Source organism: Amblyomma maculatum, chromosome 6 (genome assembly GCF_055883805.1).
Source record: "Amblyomma maculatum isolate TAMU_Amacu chromosome 6, ASM5588380v1, whole genome shotgun sequence".
Lineage (NCBI taxonomy): Eukaryota > Metazoa > Arthropoda > Arachnida > Ixodida > Ixodidae > Amblyomma > Amblyomma maculatum.
Genome location: NC_139349.1, coordinates 52,779,118 through 52,796,362, shown reverse-complemented (window position 1 = coordinate 52,796,362; position 17,245 = coordinate 52,779,118). Strand labels below are relative to the sequence as shown.

The 17,245-nt window shown below is 44.1% G+C and overlaps 1 protein-coding gene across 1 annotated transcript in view; it reads left to right on the top strand.

The window, feature by feature from the left end:
• LOC146185736 (uncharacterized) overlaps positions 1-15,345 on the top strand; it is a 133,169-nt gene extending 117,824 nt beyond the window's left edge. The window contains exons 4-5 of the mRNA XM_084606659.1: positions 11,422-11,556; positions 13,340-15,345. Of these exons, the coding sequence (XP_084462785.1) occupies positions 11,422-11,513 (92 nt within the window). The 3' untranslated portion in view covers positions 11,514-11,556; positions 13,340-15,345. The remainder of the gene's footprint in view (positions 1-11,421; positions 11,557-13,339) is intronic.
• Positions 15,346-17,245: the final 1,900 nt, after the last annotated feature.

The following is a 17,245-nucleotide window of genomic DNA, read 5'->3' as shown; positions in this document are numbered from 1 at the left end:
ACGCATACCAAAAAATTATCTTTCAAAAGAAGGTAAACACACACGCAGAGGTAGCAGCGCACAACTTGAGAGCATGTAGGCGTTAGTTTGGGCACCGCCATGTTTTATGAGCTCGCGGTGTGCATCGGGTAACTAGTCAAATATTCGAAATCTCAAACCTCATTCTTGCTATAGCAACGCCGGCAATATATATGCAAATACGAAAGAAATAATATTAATTTTAAGAATCGCTACCTTAGCGCTGAAACTCGCGCAAAGCTTTCCGTTTTTCTTCGTGTGCTTTTCGACGTTCTAAGGCAAACCATGTTTTGGCGCAAAGCAATACACAGCTGAGACACTCAGATGCATTCCTACTTCGCATGAGTCTGCACACGTCTGCATTCATAGTTAGGTTTCCCAGGTATGCTTATGGGAGAAGAGAAGCAAACGAGCCCAGGCACGGCCGTTCTAGGAAGGTAACATCAGCATTCAGGCGCTCCTTCCGCACAAAAAGTTAACAAATGTTCACTGCGTGTCTTAGCGCCCGCAGGCTGCTTTCAAGGCATCAGAGTAGAGACGGTCGGCCGGGATGCAAAACGGTACATGAAGCTTTGGCGCGTGCAGCGACCGACAAGGAGAGTCATGCATTTCAGCGCCTCGCAACAGCAGCAGAAGCGACAGGAGGAGGAGCAGGCCCGTTTTGTCGCTATTCTGTACCGTCACCGCTGTGACAAAACGCGCGGAGGAGGAGGGGTGCCCGCCGTGGCGTCAAACGTGTCCTCGATGTCAGCTCACGGGAGCCAGGCGGTATATTCCTTTTGGCTGCCTTCTGCGCGCCCATATCGGCCGGGAAACATATGGCAGTTTTGGACGGTGGAAGCCGCGGGCGTAAAACTATTCAATCTGCATGTCGAATTCACGAGGAGCGCTGGCTTGCTTTGGGGACTCGCGGAGGATTGCGGCCTCTCGAGAGGTGGCAGCCTTTCACGCCTTGCACATCCACGAATTCTTCGCGCCGCTGCCTCGTCTTGGCATAGAAGAGCTGCCGCCGATATTTGCACTTCTCACTCTCCCCTGTTCTTGGCGCCTTCTTCGCGTTGGACTGCGAATTCTGCGATAGAGGGAAGAAACGAAGCGAAGGTTGTTTCCTTATGGTGGCTGTAGAGTCATTCGCGTCGCCATGGCAACGCAGAGCAGGCATATTTAGTATTTTCCTCTGTTCTTCAGCTTCCACGCGGGCGACTGATCTTTGTACTGGGCGTAGACTGCACGAGCTTCGCTTGCTGTCAACTGGGTGCGGCGCGCATGCGTGGTTCTTCGGTGCGCGATATTTTGTTTTCGGCGCTACTTCTTTTCTTCTAGCTGTGCTTCACCTTTAAAACAAAAGTAGAAGGAAAGAGTCTTTTTTTTTTTCACATTCTGTTTTGACGTTGTGTGGTTATAGGGCTAACAGTACAAAGTGGTCTGAATCCGACGACAAACGTACCCGACTTAAGGATAATAAACAAGGGGGGTATGCTATAACACAATCCATCATTACTATATGAATCCAGTCAGCTATAGAGGAGCCACGTGCTACTCAGCAGGACAATATTAAGCAAGGCAGTGAACTAGCTGCTTTGTGGATACATTTTAGTCACCGAAATATGTCTGTAGAGTTTATATGTAGTTATACACGCACGGATTATCAGAGCATACGTTTTGACTGCAGCAGGCTGCTGGGTGGCTATTTTACCGTACCCTGCTTTGGTTAGGTTGGCTTCTTAACATATAAGGCTTTTTTTTTTTTTTGTCAATAGATGATTAAAATAGCACAAACACCTTTGAACAGTCTTAAATGTGAGCAGAATTTGTACAGACGAAAGGGTAGGATATCTAATCCCTGAAATCTTGGGCTGATATGGACGAGTTTATTTTTGCATCTCAACGCACGTACATGTCTCAACTGCGTTGGTTGATTCGAAGGCCTTTCAAAGCTTACAGGACGCCTTTTCTCTTCGTGAAGCGCATCGTATCCTTTCATGTTCTTTAGCGGCACGTAGCCCCTGAAAGAAATTTCAGACTTTTAAGGAAAAAAATCGAATAGCGCGTGCGAGCTTTTGAGCATAGATGGAAGTTGGTGGAGAAGACGACGTGCAGTGAACAGCGCGAGGGTATGCTGTGGTTTAACACGCTGGGTAATGGGCTGCGGTGACAGCTGCGATGTTCCGAAGACGCTTCCTACGAGAAATTCTGCTGGAATCCTGTCCGCTCTGACGGCTTTTTTTTTTCTTCACCCGAGCTCAGCAGGTGCTAGTTTAAGACATGCTTCTGCTATGTCAGGCTGACAACGTTACTTCAAGCACACGTGAGACACCGAATCGATGAACCGGATAGACCTCATGAAGTAGCGTTCTCACGTTGAAAACTAGAAGAAGAAAATGGTGGTTGAGGCAAATTCTCGGTATCCAATTTCCACCTGCGACCTCTGGGCACTTTCTAAGCGTCTATTTTTTTTTCTTAGTTTTGATTTTGTGCGGTAAAATTCAGCAATTTGTTTTTATTTTCTAGCGCTGTAGAGTGTTATAGAGGGAATTTCCTTTTTTTCAAAGACTGATATGATACTTTCTCCACGGCCTCGAACTCGCCTCTTGATGTAGCCACCATATTTTACTGTAATAAAGTTAATGTGAGAGTGTAAAATAAATAGATAAATAATGATCAAGTCAGACATTCTTCTACTCATTTAACTGTGAGGCAATAGTGGGATATTGTACTGTTATTCTTATAGCCGATAGTTAAAATTGCCCTAGAAAACAAGTGTGCCACGTTTAAAAAAAATATTTGTTAGGTAACTGCTGAACATTCTGTGGGACTTTTTATCAACATTTTGAAATAAATTGCCTAAGCTTCTGATACTTAGTGAAATATTTCATCTGAAGTTTGTCCTTCGCTCACGAGCAATTTGAAATTTCTCTTGAAAACCAACTCTGTGCGTGTGTTTGAACAGTTGTGAGACAACTGTGGAAAATTAAGATATTTTGTATGAACATATTGATATAAGGCGCTTAAGCTGCCAATTCATGCCATAATTTTATTTCTGAAGTTTTTCCTGCCCCCCCCCCCCCCCCCCCCTGAAAAAAAAATGTTATTGAAAACCAATTTAATTTGGCACATGTCTGGAAATTGATAGCAAAAAATTGTATAGATTCAACTTTGCTTGAACAAAGTTTCACGAGTGCTAGCCATCGGTTGAAGCCACAGTCTCTGCTGCTGCTTCGATCTTGGCACTCTTGCGCGCTTTGCATGCTTCACGGCAAATGACTAGTCCGGCTTCTAATTGTTTGATGGTATGGGTAGCCTGTCTGGCACGGCTGCGGTCTCTTTCTTTAACAAGAGTGCTTCTTCAACGACATGCGGCCTTGTTTTGTTGCGCCGCCTGGTGGATTCGTCTGACACTACGCCCGTGAACCTCGGCCGCATTCGCCTAAATGGCGTATCTCTATGGCGTATTAAACCATATGAAGGAGTGGCGAAATGAAAGTTCACGAAGAAAAAGACGTCGTCAAACTCTCCATCGGTACTAAACACCCACCTGCGATAATGCGATAATTAGAAAAAGTAATTAGAAATTTTTAGATAAACAGCTGCAAAACCACAAGTGTCTTGTACCATATTGTGTCCACCGCACCTGAGAGTCTGATGTTGCTAACGTATTTCCAAATTGCTAACTTTTTTCCAATTTCCAATTTGCTATCTTTTAGGAATTTTCGGAATTGTTCGTTGAAGCAACCGGTATATGTACTAGGTGTCTCAGCTAGAAGGAAGCAAGGTTATTAAAAATAAGATGAACCATGGTCCGAAGCAACTGCGCTAAGGACTGTTCAAACTCGTTTGGCCTAGTATACAATATTTTTCTTTCGAGAAACGTGATTAAGTAGTAAAGACTAATTAGTGAACTTTTTATTATTGGCTTGAGGAAAAAAGTGTCAGTATAAAAGCTGCAGAGCTTTTCCGAAAACGGCTAGCGGCGTTGTTCCTATCATGCTACGATTTGCGTAGCTCCATTTATTGGCCTTCACAATAGCTGTTACGTATCCTTTTTAATATATATATATATATATATATATATATATATATATATATATATATATATATATATATATATATATATATATATATATATATATATATATATATATATATATATATTGTTAAAGTTCCAACGAAGTTGAGGGGAGCCATGAGTTATTTCGTTAAATCGGGAACTTCGTTACATGGAGTGGGTCGTTTCTCTGTCAATTCAATATATGTAATTATACTGTGCACCGGCATCCATGTGACAGCCTTGATGCCGGTTTCTTAAAATTCGCGCTGCAACTGTGACGCAAAACTCGTTCGGCACTTGAGGCTCAGGATAAGACCATTCAACGGCAAAAGTAAGGAGCTAGTGCAGGCGGCTCCTGAGCCTTCTTCGTGCACTACCGCGTTACACAGGAGTGTGTCGTAATGAGCTCCTTCTTCGAATGGCTTTCTTTCATCCACGTATTCGGTGATAACGAGGAAAGTTTTGCTGCCAGTCTGGAGAAGTCTTTATTCCCAGGCACCAAAGGAGCGCGCCTTAAGCTCCAGACATGTTGCGCAACTTAGCCTCCGGGGTACTCCAGTTGGAAACGACACGAGATCCAATATACATCACTAGCGTCCTAAGACTGCAATGAAATTTGCCAACAAAGATCTGAAAATTCTCTGGAGGTTACCGAGAGATACCGATAAAATGTTTTCTATCTTCATGGATGCTAGCACAAGGGTGTCTAGGTGCTCTTAGAACCTCTTAATTTTATCTTTTCTTTCTTAGTTCTTCGGTCCAACACCCTCTATTCTAGAGAGTGGCCCTCAGTCTTTGTTCTGTCAATACAATAGTGAGTGGCGCCTGTGTAGCTCTCGCAATTTAAACTCGGGACTTGTCCACCAAAGTTAACTTAATCTGATCTAATCGTTCGCCTCTGAAGTTGAATATAATCTAAAGTTCTAAGAGCACTGAAAAATTTTAGAATCGCTTGCTGTGGTCTTATCGCAGCTCCTAACAAGCTGGCATTATGTATTTTACTGAAACTGCTGCACACTATGGAAACCGCGTTTTAAATTTGTGCGGTGTTGGTCTGACAGAATTATGCGGGCGTGGAAAGGATCTTAGGCCTTTGCGGCCCGAGTTACTGGATAAAGTATTTTGCTCTATTTTTGCGGCCGTAAGTTATCATTTGAAAGGCCTAAGATTGCGCCGAAGAAATTCTGTTCTTTTTATTACAGTAATTGTGCAATACTGCTTTACCAAGCTACCAAAGAAGAACGTTCGAACTCGGCGGTAAAGTTAACTTTGCACGATAACAGAGTTTTAATGCAAATGCTGATTCTTGAGATGCCTGTTGGTGGTAAGTGTCTTTATAGGCATGAGAAAAGCGAGTGTAAAAGTGGGAACTCGCTATGACAGGGGTTGCAGACCAATCCTGTGTTATAACTATGACCTTGTTGGTCTACAATATATGCACTAACGTGTTTTCTGCTACGCTATGTTAATCATCGTGGAGTTCAAAACATGTCTGAATACCAGCTGAAAACGGCAAAATCAGAATTTTTATTAAGTCGGAATAAGTACCGCGTTTGTATACGCGATCAACTCAAGCACTGTTCAACTGACTTGCATGTTACGCTGCCACAGTTATAACGTTCATGTTAAACGCCGAAAATGAACGTTTGCTATAAATCGACGCCTATCAGCACACAACAGCATCGTTTTCATGTTACCTGGAATAAAAACCACCCTCCCGTAATTTATAGCTTATCATAACACAGACGCCTTTAGGGGGTGATAAATTTAGCCTATTTTTGATTGAGCGCCCCAGTTATTGATATTCCTGTGAAAGCAGCACTTCCAATCTTAATTATATATAAACAAAATGGTGGAAGCACCAGCTTTGAGAAGGATAGAAGGCTTTCTTGAATATCTTACCAACATAGCAACATTAAATTCACAGCCTTCATCGGTGTATAGAGGGTACCGAGTTGCCTTCAATGTTGTTAGTTTTAGACAGTGTATCCATATAGTATGTGTACGCATATTTATTTGACACTTACGAATTCGAATTCGCTAACTGTGCGTCCTTCTGTATAGCTCCAGTTTGTTGAATTTATGAGGTACAAGGAGCGCTAAGAATGAAATTATCGAAGTTCAGAATTGCGGCCCGATATCTTCATTACCTGAGGAATTCACATAATTCCTCGTTGTCGAGATCAGAGATGCAAGCAAGAAAGGTGTAGCGTATTGCCAGATCACTCGATCATTGATCTTTTGTCGTCTCAGCTTTCATCTCTGAGGGATAGCGCGCTGTTTTTTTTTCGTCACCTTTTGTCTTTGGCGAGCAACATGACCATTCTATGCCATGCATCAAGGGGGAGAGGGTGGTGCCGGCATATTCTACACAGGACGACGAGTCGTTCGCCTCGTCCGGACATCGCCGTCACCCTGTGAAACAGCACGTCGACGCATAACGGGATGTGGTTTGGTTGGTTTATGGGTTTAACGTCCCAAACTGCTCAGGCTGTGAGAGACGCCGTATAGTTCACAGGAAGGGAAAGGCGCAATATCTGTCACGCTTGCTGTGTGGAAACCTGAACAGAGCCTTTAGAGAAGGATTGAAGGTGGTAGTGAAAGTGGAAAGAGAGAATGGGGAGTCGTAGTGGAGGGCTACGGAGTAATTTCGACCACCTGGGGATCTTTAACGTGCGCTGACATCGCACAGCACAGCTATACATCCTCTAGGCTCTCAACGTTTGAAAAAAAGTTGAAAACGACTTAGTCTTTTAAATACTCTCGCGCTCAGTGGCTATGCGGAAAGATAGTTGGTTTGGTTTTTTTTTTCTTTATTGCCTGACTTCGGCACAATACAAAAAACCACTTACAGGGCACAATGAGCATTCATTAATACAACAATCAGCCAGGTGGGTTGTGGCGTCGTCATGCTAAAATTCTCTTGGGGTCACTAATGGCTCCAATCTTCCGAGCCACTCGGGAGCTTCAGGAGCAAGTTTCTGAATTTCAATGTATCTATTCATGCCTTCCCGAAAATAGATCCGTGCTGGCCGTGTGTCAGGATCGCAATGGTATCGTGCCATTCTCGAGCGCCAAATACAGTGGAGGGCCATTAGCATAATAAGGTCAAATGGCACCCCATCCTCATCCTCTACTGGCAAGTACTTAATACCACGCAAGTCTAATGGAAACCCCTTTTTTAAAGTCCTTTGTAAAATATCCCAAAAGTATACCCCTTCCCACCAAATGCACGACCGGACTTTGTTGTCTCGACCGAAAGTGTATCGGGACGCATTTTTGGTTATTTTAGAGAAGTTGTCGCTAGTGTGCGATTCCTGTGTGTTCGGTTTTCTTATGAATATTTATCTTGTGTTAGCAGGAAGAAGCTGTACAAGGATTTGTGTGATGTAGTTCTTCCCATACCAATGTACAGGGCCTTATACAGTGGAGGACCACGACGCGACGTACTTAAGCGGGTGAAGGCGATGCAGGTGCCGTCAAATGCAAAAACGTTTTTCTTTAAGTTACACACGGAAACACTGCCAGTAAAAACGGTCTTGGAAGGGAAGAATTTATTTTTACCTTGGGGTTCGCATTGCTTAATTTGTAAACAGCCAGAAACTATAGACCACGTTTTCCTACATAGATAGTTGGTTTGGTTTGTGGGGTTTAACGTCCCAAAGCGACTCAGGCTATGAGGAATGCCTTAATGAAGGGCTCCGAAAATTTCGACCACCTGGGAAAGGTAGCGGTAAAGCCGAGAGTGCGGTGTGAAGCCAAAAGTTTGCAGTTTTGCGAAGACAACCTCGTATACGAGCCCCCTATTGTCGTCCACGACGACGAAGTTCCACAAATACTCTCGTAGGCCTTTGTGTAAAAATAAAAAAAGCCCAAGGAAGCGTGAAAGACAATCTTGTGAGTGGCTTTGAGACCATAACCATCCGCACGCTTCTTTGCAAAACGGTTAAAACAAATACACGGCAGAGAAAGAAGAGGATGCGGGACACACACATAGGTACTATTTGTGTTTTCCATGTCCTCTTCTCTGTATGTTGTGTGTTTCTTGGCGCTTTTTTTCTTTGGCAAGAATGTTGAACCAACTTGCCCGCCATTCACATGCGTACATTTTTGTAATTCGGCGCTTGGATGCAGTGAGAGGCCCGGGCATTATTCCTCGAAACTTATGAAGCTGCGAATAGAAGCGTTACGAGCAAATGCGCACTCCAGATATCGCTATTTTCTTTAAAATTTCTTTCTTGTCGGTTTCGGAAAGTCTGCTACTTTCGTGCTTCTGCAAATTATTGTTTTTAAAGGGTTTTCTTTTTCTTTTCATTTCTCGCTCGCGCTGAAATGAAATTAAAAAAATGTAATATTTAGGTTGCATAAGAATAAAGATCCTATAATTGCCTAACATATTTTACTTAAATTTGTTTAATGAGCTCTCGTGTCCACTCACAGGGCACCGTTTCGACGGAATGATCTGTGTGCGCTATAGCGGCAAATTGCATACCAACATAAGGACGCATTTTCATTTTGATACGTGCAGGTAACCGGTCTATGTCATATTTTCAGCAAAAAAGGCCAAACCGCACTCGTCTATCATAAGGAAAGCCCCCTAGTACATAACACATGGGCAGCTCCACAGCATTATACCGTTCGCGTACTCAGAATGTTTTAGATGTATTGGTACTGGCCTAACGAACCTAGGAAAAAAAGCGGTGATGCCCAAACCTTGAAATGAAACCGTGATGTAACTGCTTGTTTTTTTCTTCTCTCATTCAATGCGCACCTGCTGCCAGTGGTAAAGGTCTACATTTGGAACGGACACATCGTATAACGGTAATCAGCGACCTGAGCACCGCCCCCGGCTCGCAACTTGTCAAGTCCGTGCGCGCACGCGATCTTGCCACCGTGCGTTCCTCAATTCCAACCCGAAATCACCGGAGCGGAACAAGAACGCGCTGCCAGTGTAGAAAATAGAAGAGGAGGAGGAGGAGGACGAATGAGTACTAGCCGCAGGCTCTGTTTTCCCACCTTTAGTACCATAGTGGAAGGGGGAGGGAGGGGCGCACTGTCAGGAGCACAGCACAGCGGGCCGAGCACCCCAATGAGCCACCCACATAATTGGTCTTCCCGAGGCTCTCCCAACCAACTGGCCGCGTTCCGCTCCTCCGCCGTCCCGCTGTCCCTGATTTGAATAAACAACGACCTCCGAGTAAGCCCGCCCCGTGGGGATAAACGGCGCGGACAAATTGCGCCGAAAGCGGGCCGCGACCGCCGCCGCTTTCAGGCCTCGAGCGCTGTGACGCGTCTCGTGTGCGGGTGGACCGGCACACGTCTCATGGCCGGCGATTCCGGCGCGGTGGGAAGCTTCCCTGGCTTCATATATGTAAACGCCCGCGGGGGCGACCATGCCGGCGCGTGTGAAATGTGATCGCGGATCCCACTGCAAGGGATAAGCGCGCAGCAGCCTTATCGATGGGCGCGTTGCGTCTGTCAGCTTGTAACTCGCAGCACGTGCTGCCGGGTGGAGAAACAACAAGCGTACGTAGTTGATGTAATAAGGGTAGTCGGCTGGCGTTATTTTTTACGAGTGACAGCCGGAATAGGTGTAGGTGCTATTGAAAGAATTTGGATAAAGCAGAGGAATATGAAATCTGTGAATTCATGCATCTCTCTCTATATGTGTGTGTGTGTGTGTGTGTGTGTGTGTGTGTGTGTGTGTGTGTGTGTGTGTGAGAGAGAAACGGACTTCACAGGTCTTGTCGCACTGCTTGTTCTCGGTAATTTTAGCAAGTGTTCATACTCTTTGTTTTCTTTACACTCCCCCTTAACGTTGCTGTACGATGGACAAGCCAATTTATGCTACCCTGCCTGTCTTCCTTCTTTATTTCTTTTTGCAGTAATAGCTGTTCGAAGACGCAGGTTATCTTTTCAATAGTGTGCTACCCTGCCTGTCTTCCTTCTTTATTTCTTTTTGCAGTAATAGCTGTTCGAAGACGCAGGTTATCTTTTCAATAGTGTGCAATGTTCGTTCGTCACCACGAATTTGGCCTAGAAACTTAAGGCTTGGCATTGACATACATGTGGGCTGTTTGAGGTGTATTTCGAGACAGAGGTCAAAATTATTTTCGCCGCGTACATTTGACAGTTAGGGATAGTTACGTCATTTTGTCTCAGCTCTTGTAATAACGTTACATCAAAATAATAAAATCAGTGCTGCAACGAATACCTGAAATCCTTGCATCCTGAGGCGAAATATGTAATACCAAGCCTATAACTTGTATTATATATCACACAAAAAAGGACAACGTAAAGGAAAAGTTGAAGTTTACATAGCAGCGCGTCTTATGCATACTGAATGAAATTTTATAGCATAGCAAAGCCATTTATTCAATGGTGTAAAATTTTCGACGCGAACAAGTGTGGTGTATGTTAATAATAATAATAATAATAATAATAATAATAATAATAATAATAATAATAATAATAATAATAATAATAATAATAATAATAATAATAATAATAATAATAATAATAATAATAATAATAATAATAATAATAATAATAATAATAATAATAATAATAATAATAATAATAATAATAATAATAATATATATATCATCCTGGCTTATTTTGCATTTGTTATCGGTCTTTAAAAATCATCTCGTCATCCTCTTTGCTTATTTTGTATTTATTATCCGTCTTCAATGACCATCTCGTCAAGAGAGTCGGATGGCGCTGTAGGGCCTCATTTGAGGGCAATTAGCCGCACCATTCCTTAGTTATATCCTGCTAATGTAAATATGTTTGCATTACCAAGGCGCAGTTAGTGTGCTGTGCAAATGCAGCAGTTCCAGACTTAGGCCTAGGCTTTACGAAATATGTAGAAGCTTGCACGTGTCTCGCACTTTTCTTCCATTCTGCAAGGTCATTACTTACGTATAGTTAATGCAGCGAAATGCAGCACGCGAACAGCACTATGAAAAATGGGAGTTCGTTCCAGAACGAAGGAACCCCGTTCTTACTGTCTAATAGCGTTTGTTTTTAGCGAAAGTGCCCCGTGTCTCGTAATAGCAAAGCGCCTTGTGATAACACTGCCCTCCTGCCATCTCAGCGCAGTCTGCACTTTAATCTAAAGTCGTGCTTTAGAACGCTAGCCGACTCTCTCAACTTTTGAGAAATACAGGCCGCAACTAGCAAGGTTTTTCTTTCCGTCGCTTGTGTGCTTCCTCACGACGTTGCCGAGGGGTGAGCTAATTACACGGTGTCCTGCATGAAAGATTTAAGAGGTTTCCTTTCTCTTTCAAAGACGTTTACGTGTTCGTCAGTGCAAGCTTTCGGCCGCCCGCTTGCTTGTTTTCTCTCCGCAGGACGTTTGGTTGGCTCAGCGAGTCGACAGCACAGCCTGGACATTTTGCTGAGATTGCTGGCTGGTGCTCTCGCCCTGATGGATCTCGCATAGCAACTGGCGCAGAAGCAGGGACTGCGTCGCCGCCGGAATCAAAGTGAGTGCGTGTTCTTTCCTACGATGCTGTTCCTCTTGGCTTGCTTTCTCCTCTGCTGAGCGAAATTGTTGAAAGGCGACGAACAAAGCGAGGGGTTTTGGCTGTTTAAAATTGGAAAAATAAAAAAAAAATATATGAGGAACTTCGCTCAATTTCATGACAGCCTTCTAGTGAAATTGCTCTTGTTGGAGCGTTCTGCTAAAAAAAAAAAAATCAATAAAAACAAATTGTTTCGGACGTGCTCAAGTGCTCCAGGTGTGACAATACAGGGAGTTAAAGGTTTATTGAGGGAGGTTTCGTTACAGGTGGAAAACAAATTGCAAGCTGTGAACTAGAAGGACTAAAAGTGGAGACCTGTAAGCAGCTTTTCATGGCATTGATAATTTTTTCTAAATAAAGTGTTGTTTTTTTGCGCAATTTTTGCATCGAATATAAAATAATTTATTCAACGTGTCTGGGCTGAAGAAGTCCGCAGTATTAGTCAATAAAATTAGAAAGATTGATTTTGTTTGGTTGTTTTATTGGGTTTAACGTCTCAAAGCTACTGAGGCTATGCGAGACACCATAATGGGGGCTTTCGGAAATTCCGGCCACCCAGGGTTCTTTAACGTGAGCTGAAATTACACATCACATGGGCGCCTTACTTTTCGCCTCCATCAAAAAGCGGCCTCTGCTGCTCGAATTTGATCGCGCTTCCTTATTTTCAGCAGTCGAGGGCTCTAACCACTGAGCCACCGCGGTGAGGTGAAAGTTAAGAACAGGGAGCTGTGAGCGCGCAGCGTTGTTACTGGTTAAAGACATTGTCAATGCATATATCTGCTTTTAGGATTGGCAAAACATTATGTAACTAAACCCTGCAAATTAACAGCTTTAGTGCTGGTGAACAATTAAGATTCACATGGTCATAAATAAGATCAGTCTGTGGATTTTAAATACCTCTGCACCTCTGCACCTCTCAATAGACATATCTTCTCTCAGCAGACATATCAAAGATTATCGATTTTATCAGTCCTGATGACTAGGAGTTTGGTCGCATATGTTACATGCATGCTGATTCAACTTAATCCGTGTGTCTGAGCTTTCTTATATCACTGCTGCCTCCCTGCTATCCGATTCCATCAACCCCCGCGAACCTGAGAGATTGTTGCAAAACATTTAGGTATGATTCGCAAAGCCTTCTTTCTACATTATCTAAAGTGACCAGCAGGCCATCAAAAGTGACATGCGTATCCAATACCGAAAACTATGAACTATTTTCCAAGTTCCTGAACCCCCAGTACCCAAGATACGAACTATTTTCATTGTTCCGCAAATACATGTTAAGCTAGCGGTCCCATCTCATCAAGTGCTATTAAATTGGTGAATTATAGCCACCACCATATTGAAGCAAGCTGCTGAAGTGAATTTGCTCGCTCGAAAAGAAATCACAAGGGAATCATTTATTAAGCTTTATTCTGGCTCTTTCAGCACGGCATTGCGGGCTTCCACAACAACAGCAGCAACAACAACAACAACAACAACAACAACAACAACAACAACAACAACAACAACAACAACAACAACAACAACAACAACAACAACAACAACAACAACAACAACAACAACAACAACAAAATGCTGTACAGAGTCAATAGTCATATCATTCGATCCTATATTTATCATGACGCTATATCTTATCAACTTTATGCGTGACAATCTCGATTTCGATAGTTGAAGTGCCTTTTTTGTTAACTGTCAATTATACGTCTTATGCCATGCGTTCCGTCTCTCCTCTCATTTGCAGACCAAAGAACCAAGTACGAGAGGACAGCGTGCATTTCCGCCTAGTCGGGCGAAGGACGGGTTGCATGTCCTTGCCCGGGGCGCCGTCGTTCGAAGACCGGTAGTGGTTGCCGAAACGTCGTTCAGAGTGCGCACTTTGTCGCCCGCCACGGACATCCAGGTCCTCAAAGCACCAGTGCCTCCTGTTGAATAGCGTGCAGAGCGCGAGCGGCACCAGCGCCACCAAATACGCGAACCACTGCGCCTGACAACGTGTGTGCGTGCGTGTGACTCTTTCCACGCTGACTTTGGACAGCCCGTCTATATTTTCCTTCCTTTCCACTCTCTCACTTCCTCATACACGCAACATTTGCGCTCTTGACCCGTTCGCAGGTCCCTGTTTCCTCGTGCACAAACGGAGTTCTGAAAAAGATTGAAAAATGAAAACGCGCTGCACTCTTGTCTCCCGTATCGCACTACTTGCCGAGGTTTCAGCCCGTCGACTGTACGTATAAGCCCTCTAAGGAATTGTAGTCGCGCAAGGTTCTAAATATTTTCTCAAAACAGGGCGTCATATTTACTGCTTATTTTGTGTCTTTTAACTTTACGTGTGAAGACGAGTACCACACTTTTCTTGCGTCAATTAAACACTTGACCACGCTCCTTTCTGAATGACAGAATGTCTAGAAGTGAACGGAGGGGTTCCTAGGAAGACCAGTTATGAGATTAGTATGTCCTCTACTCAAGTCCGTAGTACCTAAGACGGAGAAAAATATTTCTTTAGCAGTCGCCCCCAAGGTGAACTCTGAGAGGTTTCATCGACGATGAAGTCTCGCTGTTTAATAATTAGGCGTCATTAATGAAACTCACTCTTTTTCTTTACAACACACGCTGATAGGCGCTTAAATATATATTTCTAGCACACAACAGTACTGCTGTGTAAACTGCAGGAATGCGGGACGCACTCAGTCAGCGCCTACTGCCAGCGTAAATTGGCATAGTCTATTTTTAACAAGGAAGTGAATACTCACTAGCGTCTATCTCCGCAGTCATACCGAAAAAATAAACAAACCCTGCACACCTTTCACAGAGGCTTCGTACTTGAAGATTTCGTAACCGTCCATAGATTGAATTCGAATCCGGTACCGCCCTTTACCCGAGGCTGTCGCTTTACTGACGGAGCTTACAGAACGGAATCACCGTCTGGCAGTAGGAACGGTGTTAGTCCCTGGGCGAGAGAGTTTTTCAATGTACGAGGTAAACTGTAGAACTTCTCCTGTAGCCATATGGCTGCGCTTGGATGTATGCTAATGAGTAATCTCTCCCTTGCTGTAATACCCATTTTGTGTATGAAGCATCTTTATTTGTTCAAGATATTTTTGAACATTTTTTTCCGAAGCGCCAGTAGATGCTTGCAGGATTTAACTGTGCTCCTAAAAGAGTGTTTACGTAAGCACCCTCTGAGTTCAACGATATACTGCACTTCTGTACGCAGAATGGTTCCTACCACGTATGTCTGAATAATATAGCAGGCGTCATTGCCAAAAGAAGTAAAAATCTTTTCGGAATATCCTGTAGAAAAATAAAAACAAAAATGCACTATTGGCAGCAAAGGTTCTCGGGGCGGCAGTTCTCAGAAAAAAACTTAATGTCACTACCCAGTTGCGCAGTATTGTTACCAGGGGAAGGAGGATGTACCCCCTTTAATACCTACATATATTTCAAGTATTTAGTTTTCGTTACTGACCTGGAATAATTATTTTTTCACGCACACTCACGTTTCCTGAACTTTTGCTGCCAATAGTACATTACTGAATCCATCTTTGTAGTGCAAGAGCTGGGTGATTGTCTGAAAAACAATTTTTTTATGTGCATGACTGCGCATGAAGTTCTACTTTCGTTTCTGTTAAAAAAAAAAGTTCGTTGTCGCCATTTTTCTTCAGAGTGCCGTATTTTGTAAGTTTCCGGCGGTTTGTATGTAAGAGGTTCCTGCTATAATATGTTATAAAAGTTTGTTCCCACCGATGGCATGTGCAGTGTCAGCAGCTGTGTTTTTACACCTGGTCTGTTTTTCCGGCCCTACACCCAAATGCACCGTACCTGTAGAAACTGAGAATATCTTTTTTCCTTCGGTGCTGTGATACCATTAGAGATCACAGCCGTAAGCTCTCTTTTCATCGTTAAGTTTGCACAATGTGTGTGTAATGAAGCTTGAGGAGATAGCGGCGGTGTGTATTGGGCGACGAAACTGCTGACACTTGTTTATTAGCGATAAACGATTTAATGCTCGTGCTGTGTACTCGATGTGAACAACATAGGAAACATCAGGAATTTGGAATAATGGTCGAGCTAACTCTTTTACGCCACGTGACATATGACCGAAAACTAAAGGAGTCATCTTTTTTTTTCAGGAAAAAAAAAAATATGCGTTGGGAGTGAAGGTTTGATCTGGAAGTCGTTTCATGTTTGCGGAGTAATAACAGATTCTTCGATTTGAACGGGATTTGTGCTCGTAGAGGCATTGACTTACAGTGTTACAGCGTGAAGAGAGGCAACGGTACTATGAAAGAGGCAAATTTGGGGCACCTTTCTTCTATATTCTGACAAAAACTGTGTAGATTAACGACAATTCAAGCTTATGTTATATTTAATGCTCCTAGAGCAGCTTGTCAAAGCTTGTAAATTCTTTAAATATAGTGTTTGGTTTTTGGCCTACATGGCTCTAAATATACTTTGTTGTTTTCGAAGGCGCCCCTTGGTTAAACTTTGGATGGAGTTTGGACATCACTGCCATTGGCATGTGTAGGTGTTCTCACAAAAAGCAAATCCGGCGGGAAAACGGCTCATTTTACCAAGACACGTGCCTTTTTATATTGACGTGCTACTTACTGGCTGCAAGTATTGACAGTACTATCTTAGAACTGTCGCAAACTGTGTATAGCGATCAACCATGAAAGGCTGCCACGTCCGTGGAGAGAGAGCTGCCACACAATTCGAGAAGCTGAAAAAATCATTATTTGTTCAATACCAGTTTTCTCATTTCGTTAAGCGATATATCATTACCACGCTTTTATAAATTAAACCTGCCACTGAGATACCAACAGAGTGCTCCCATCTTGCCACAAGGGAGACACTGTGTGCGATGCGGGTCGAAAAACAAGCGACAATGAAGAGACGACCTGAAGCCTTCCACCCTTCAGAGAAATTGCGAAGCCCCTCGACGAAACTCAGAAGCGATAGATCACGGACCAAGAGAGGGCTTCCGGAAATTGAAGCGCTCAATAGCGAGTAGAAAAAAATACACAAACACCATCATTTGCCATCGCTAGATCCTTCAGCCCAGCCAAGGCTCTTTCAGGTCAGCAGTCGAACGTCCAGAAAGCGAAGGAAAACGTAGGTAAGCAAGCAGGCTTCTCAGGGCTCGAACAACAGCGGAGAGCGGAGCTAACGGGCCAGATCGCAAACGCGCATGATCGCACGGCTGCCACACAACTCCGAGTCCATAAAGGAATGGGGAGACGCCAACCCCCCAAACCCTTCCGCATCCTTTTCAGCAGCATTCCCTCCAGCCGGCCACTGCAATACTGCCCGCGATCGCACCGGACACAAAGACGAAAAAGGGGCTCGGGCGGCACACCTCGGCTCTACAGTGGCGAGGCGCGAGGCGAGTTTCAATTAGAAGAACTCGGTGACGCTGTGCCGCCACCGAGAACGAAAGAAGGGAGGTGGGCCTCCTGCGAGATTCCCGCGCAGCCGGCAGTCCTTCTGGCCGCTCGCCCGCCGCTCGCTCGCTGGAGAGCCCGGTCACTTGTTTGTCCAGGCTGCGCGGCGCGGTGCTGATACAGCAGGAGAGAGAACGGCCGCTACGTGACTCCGAGGCGAGATAATGTCTCCTTTCTTCCGGCTCGGCCACCTCGGGCCTGCGAGT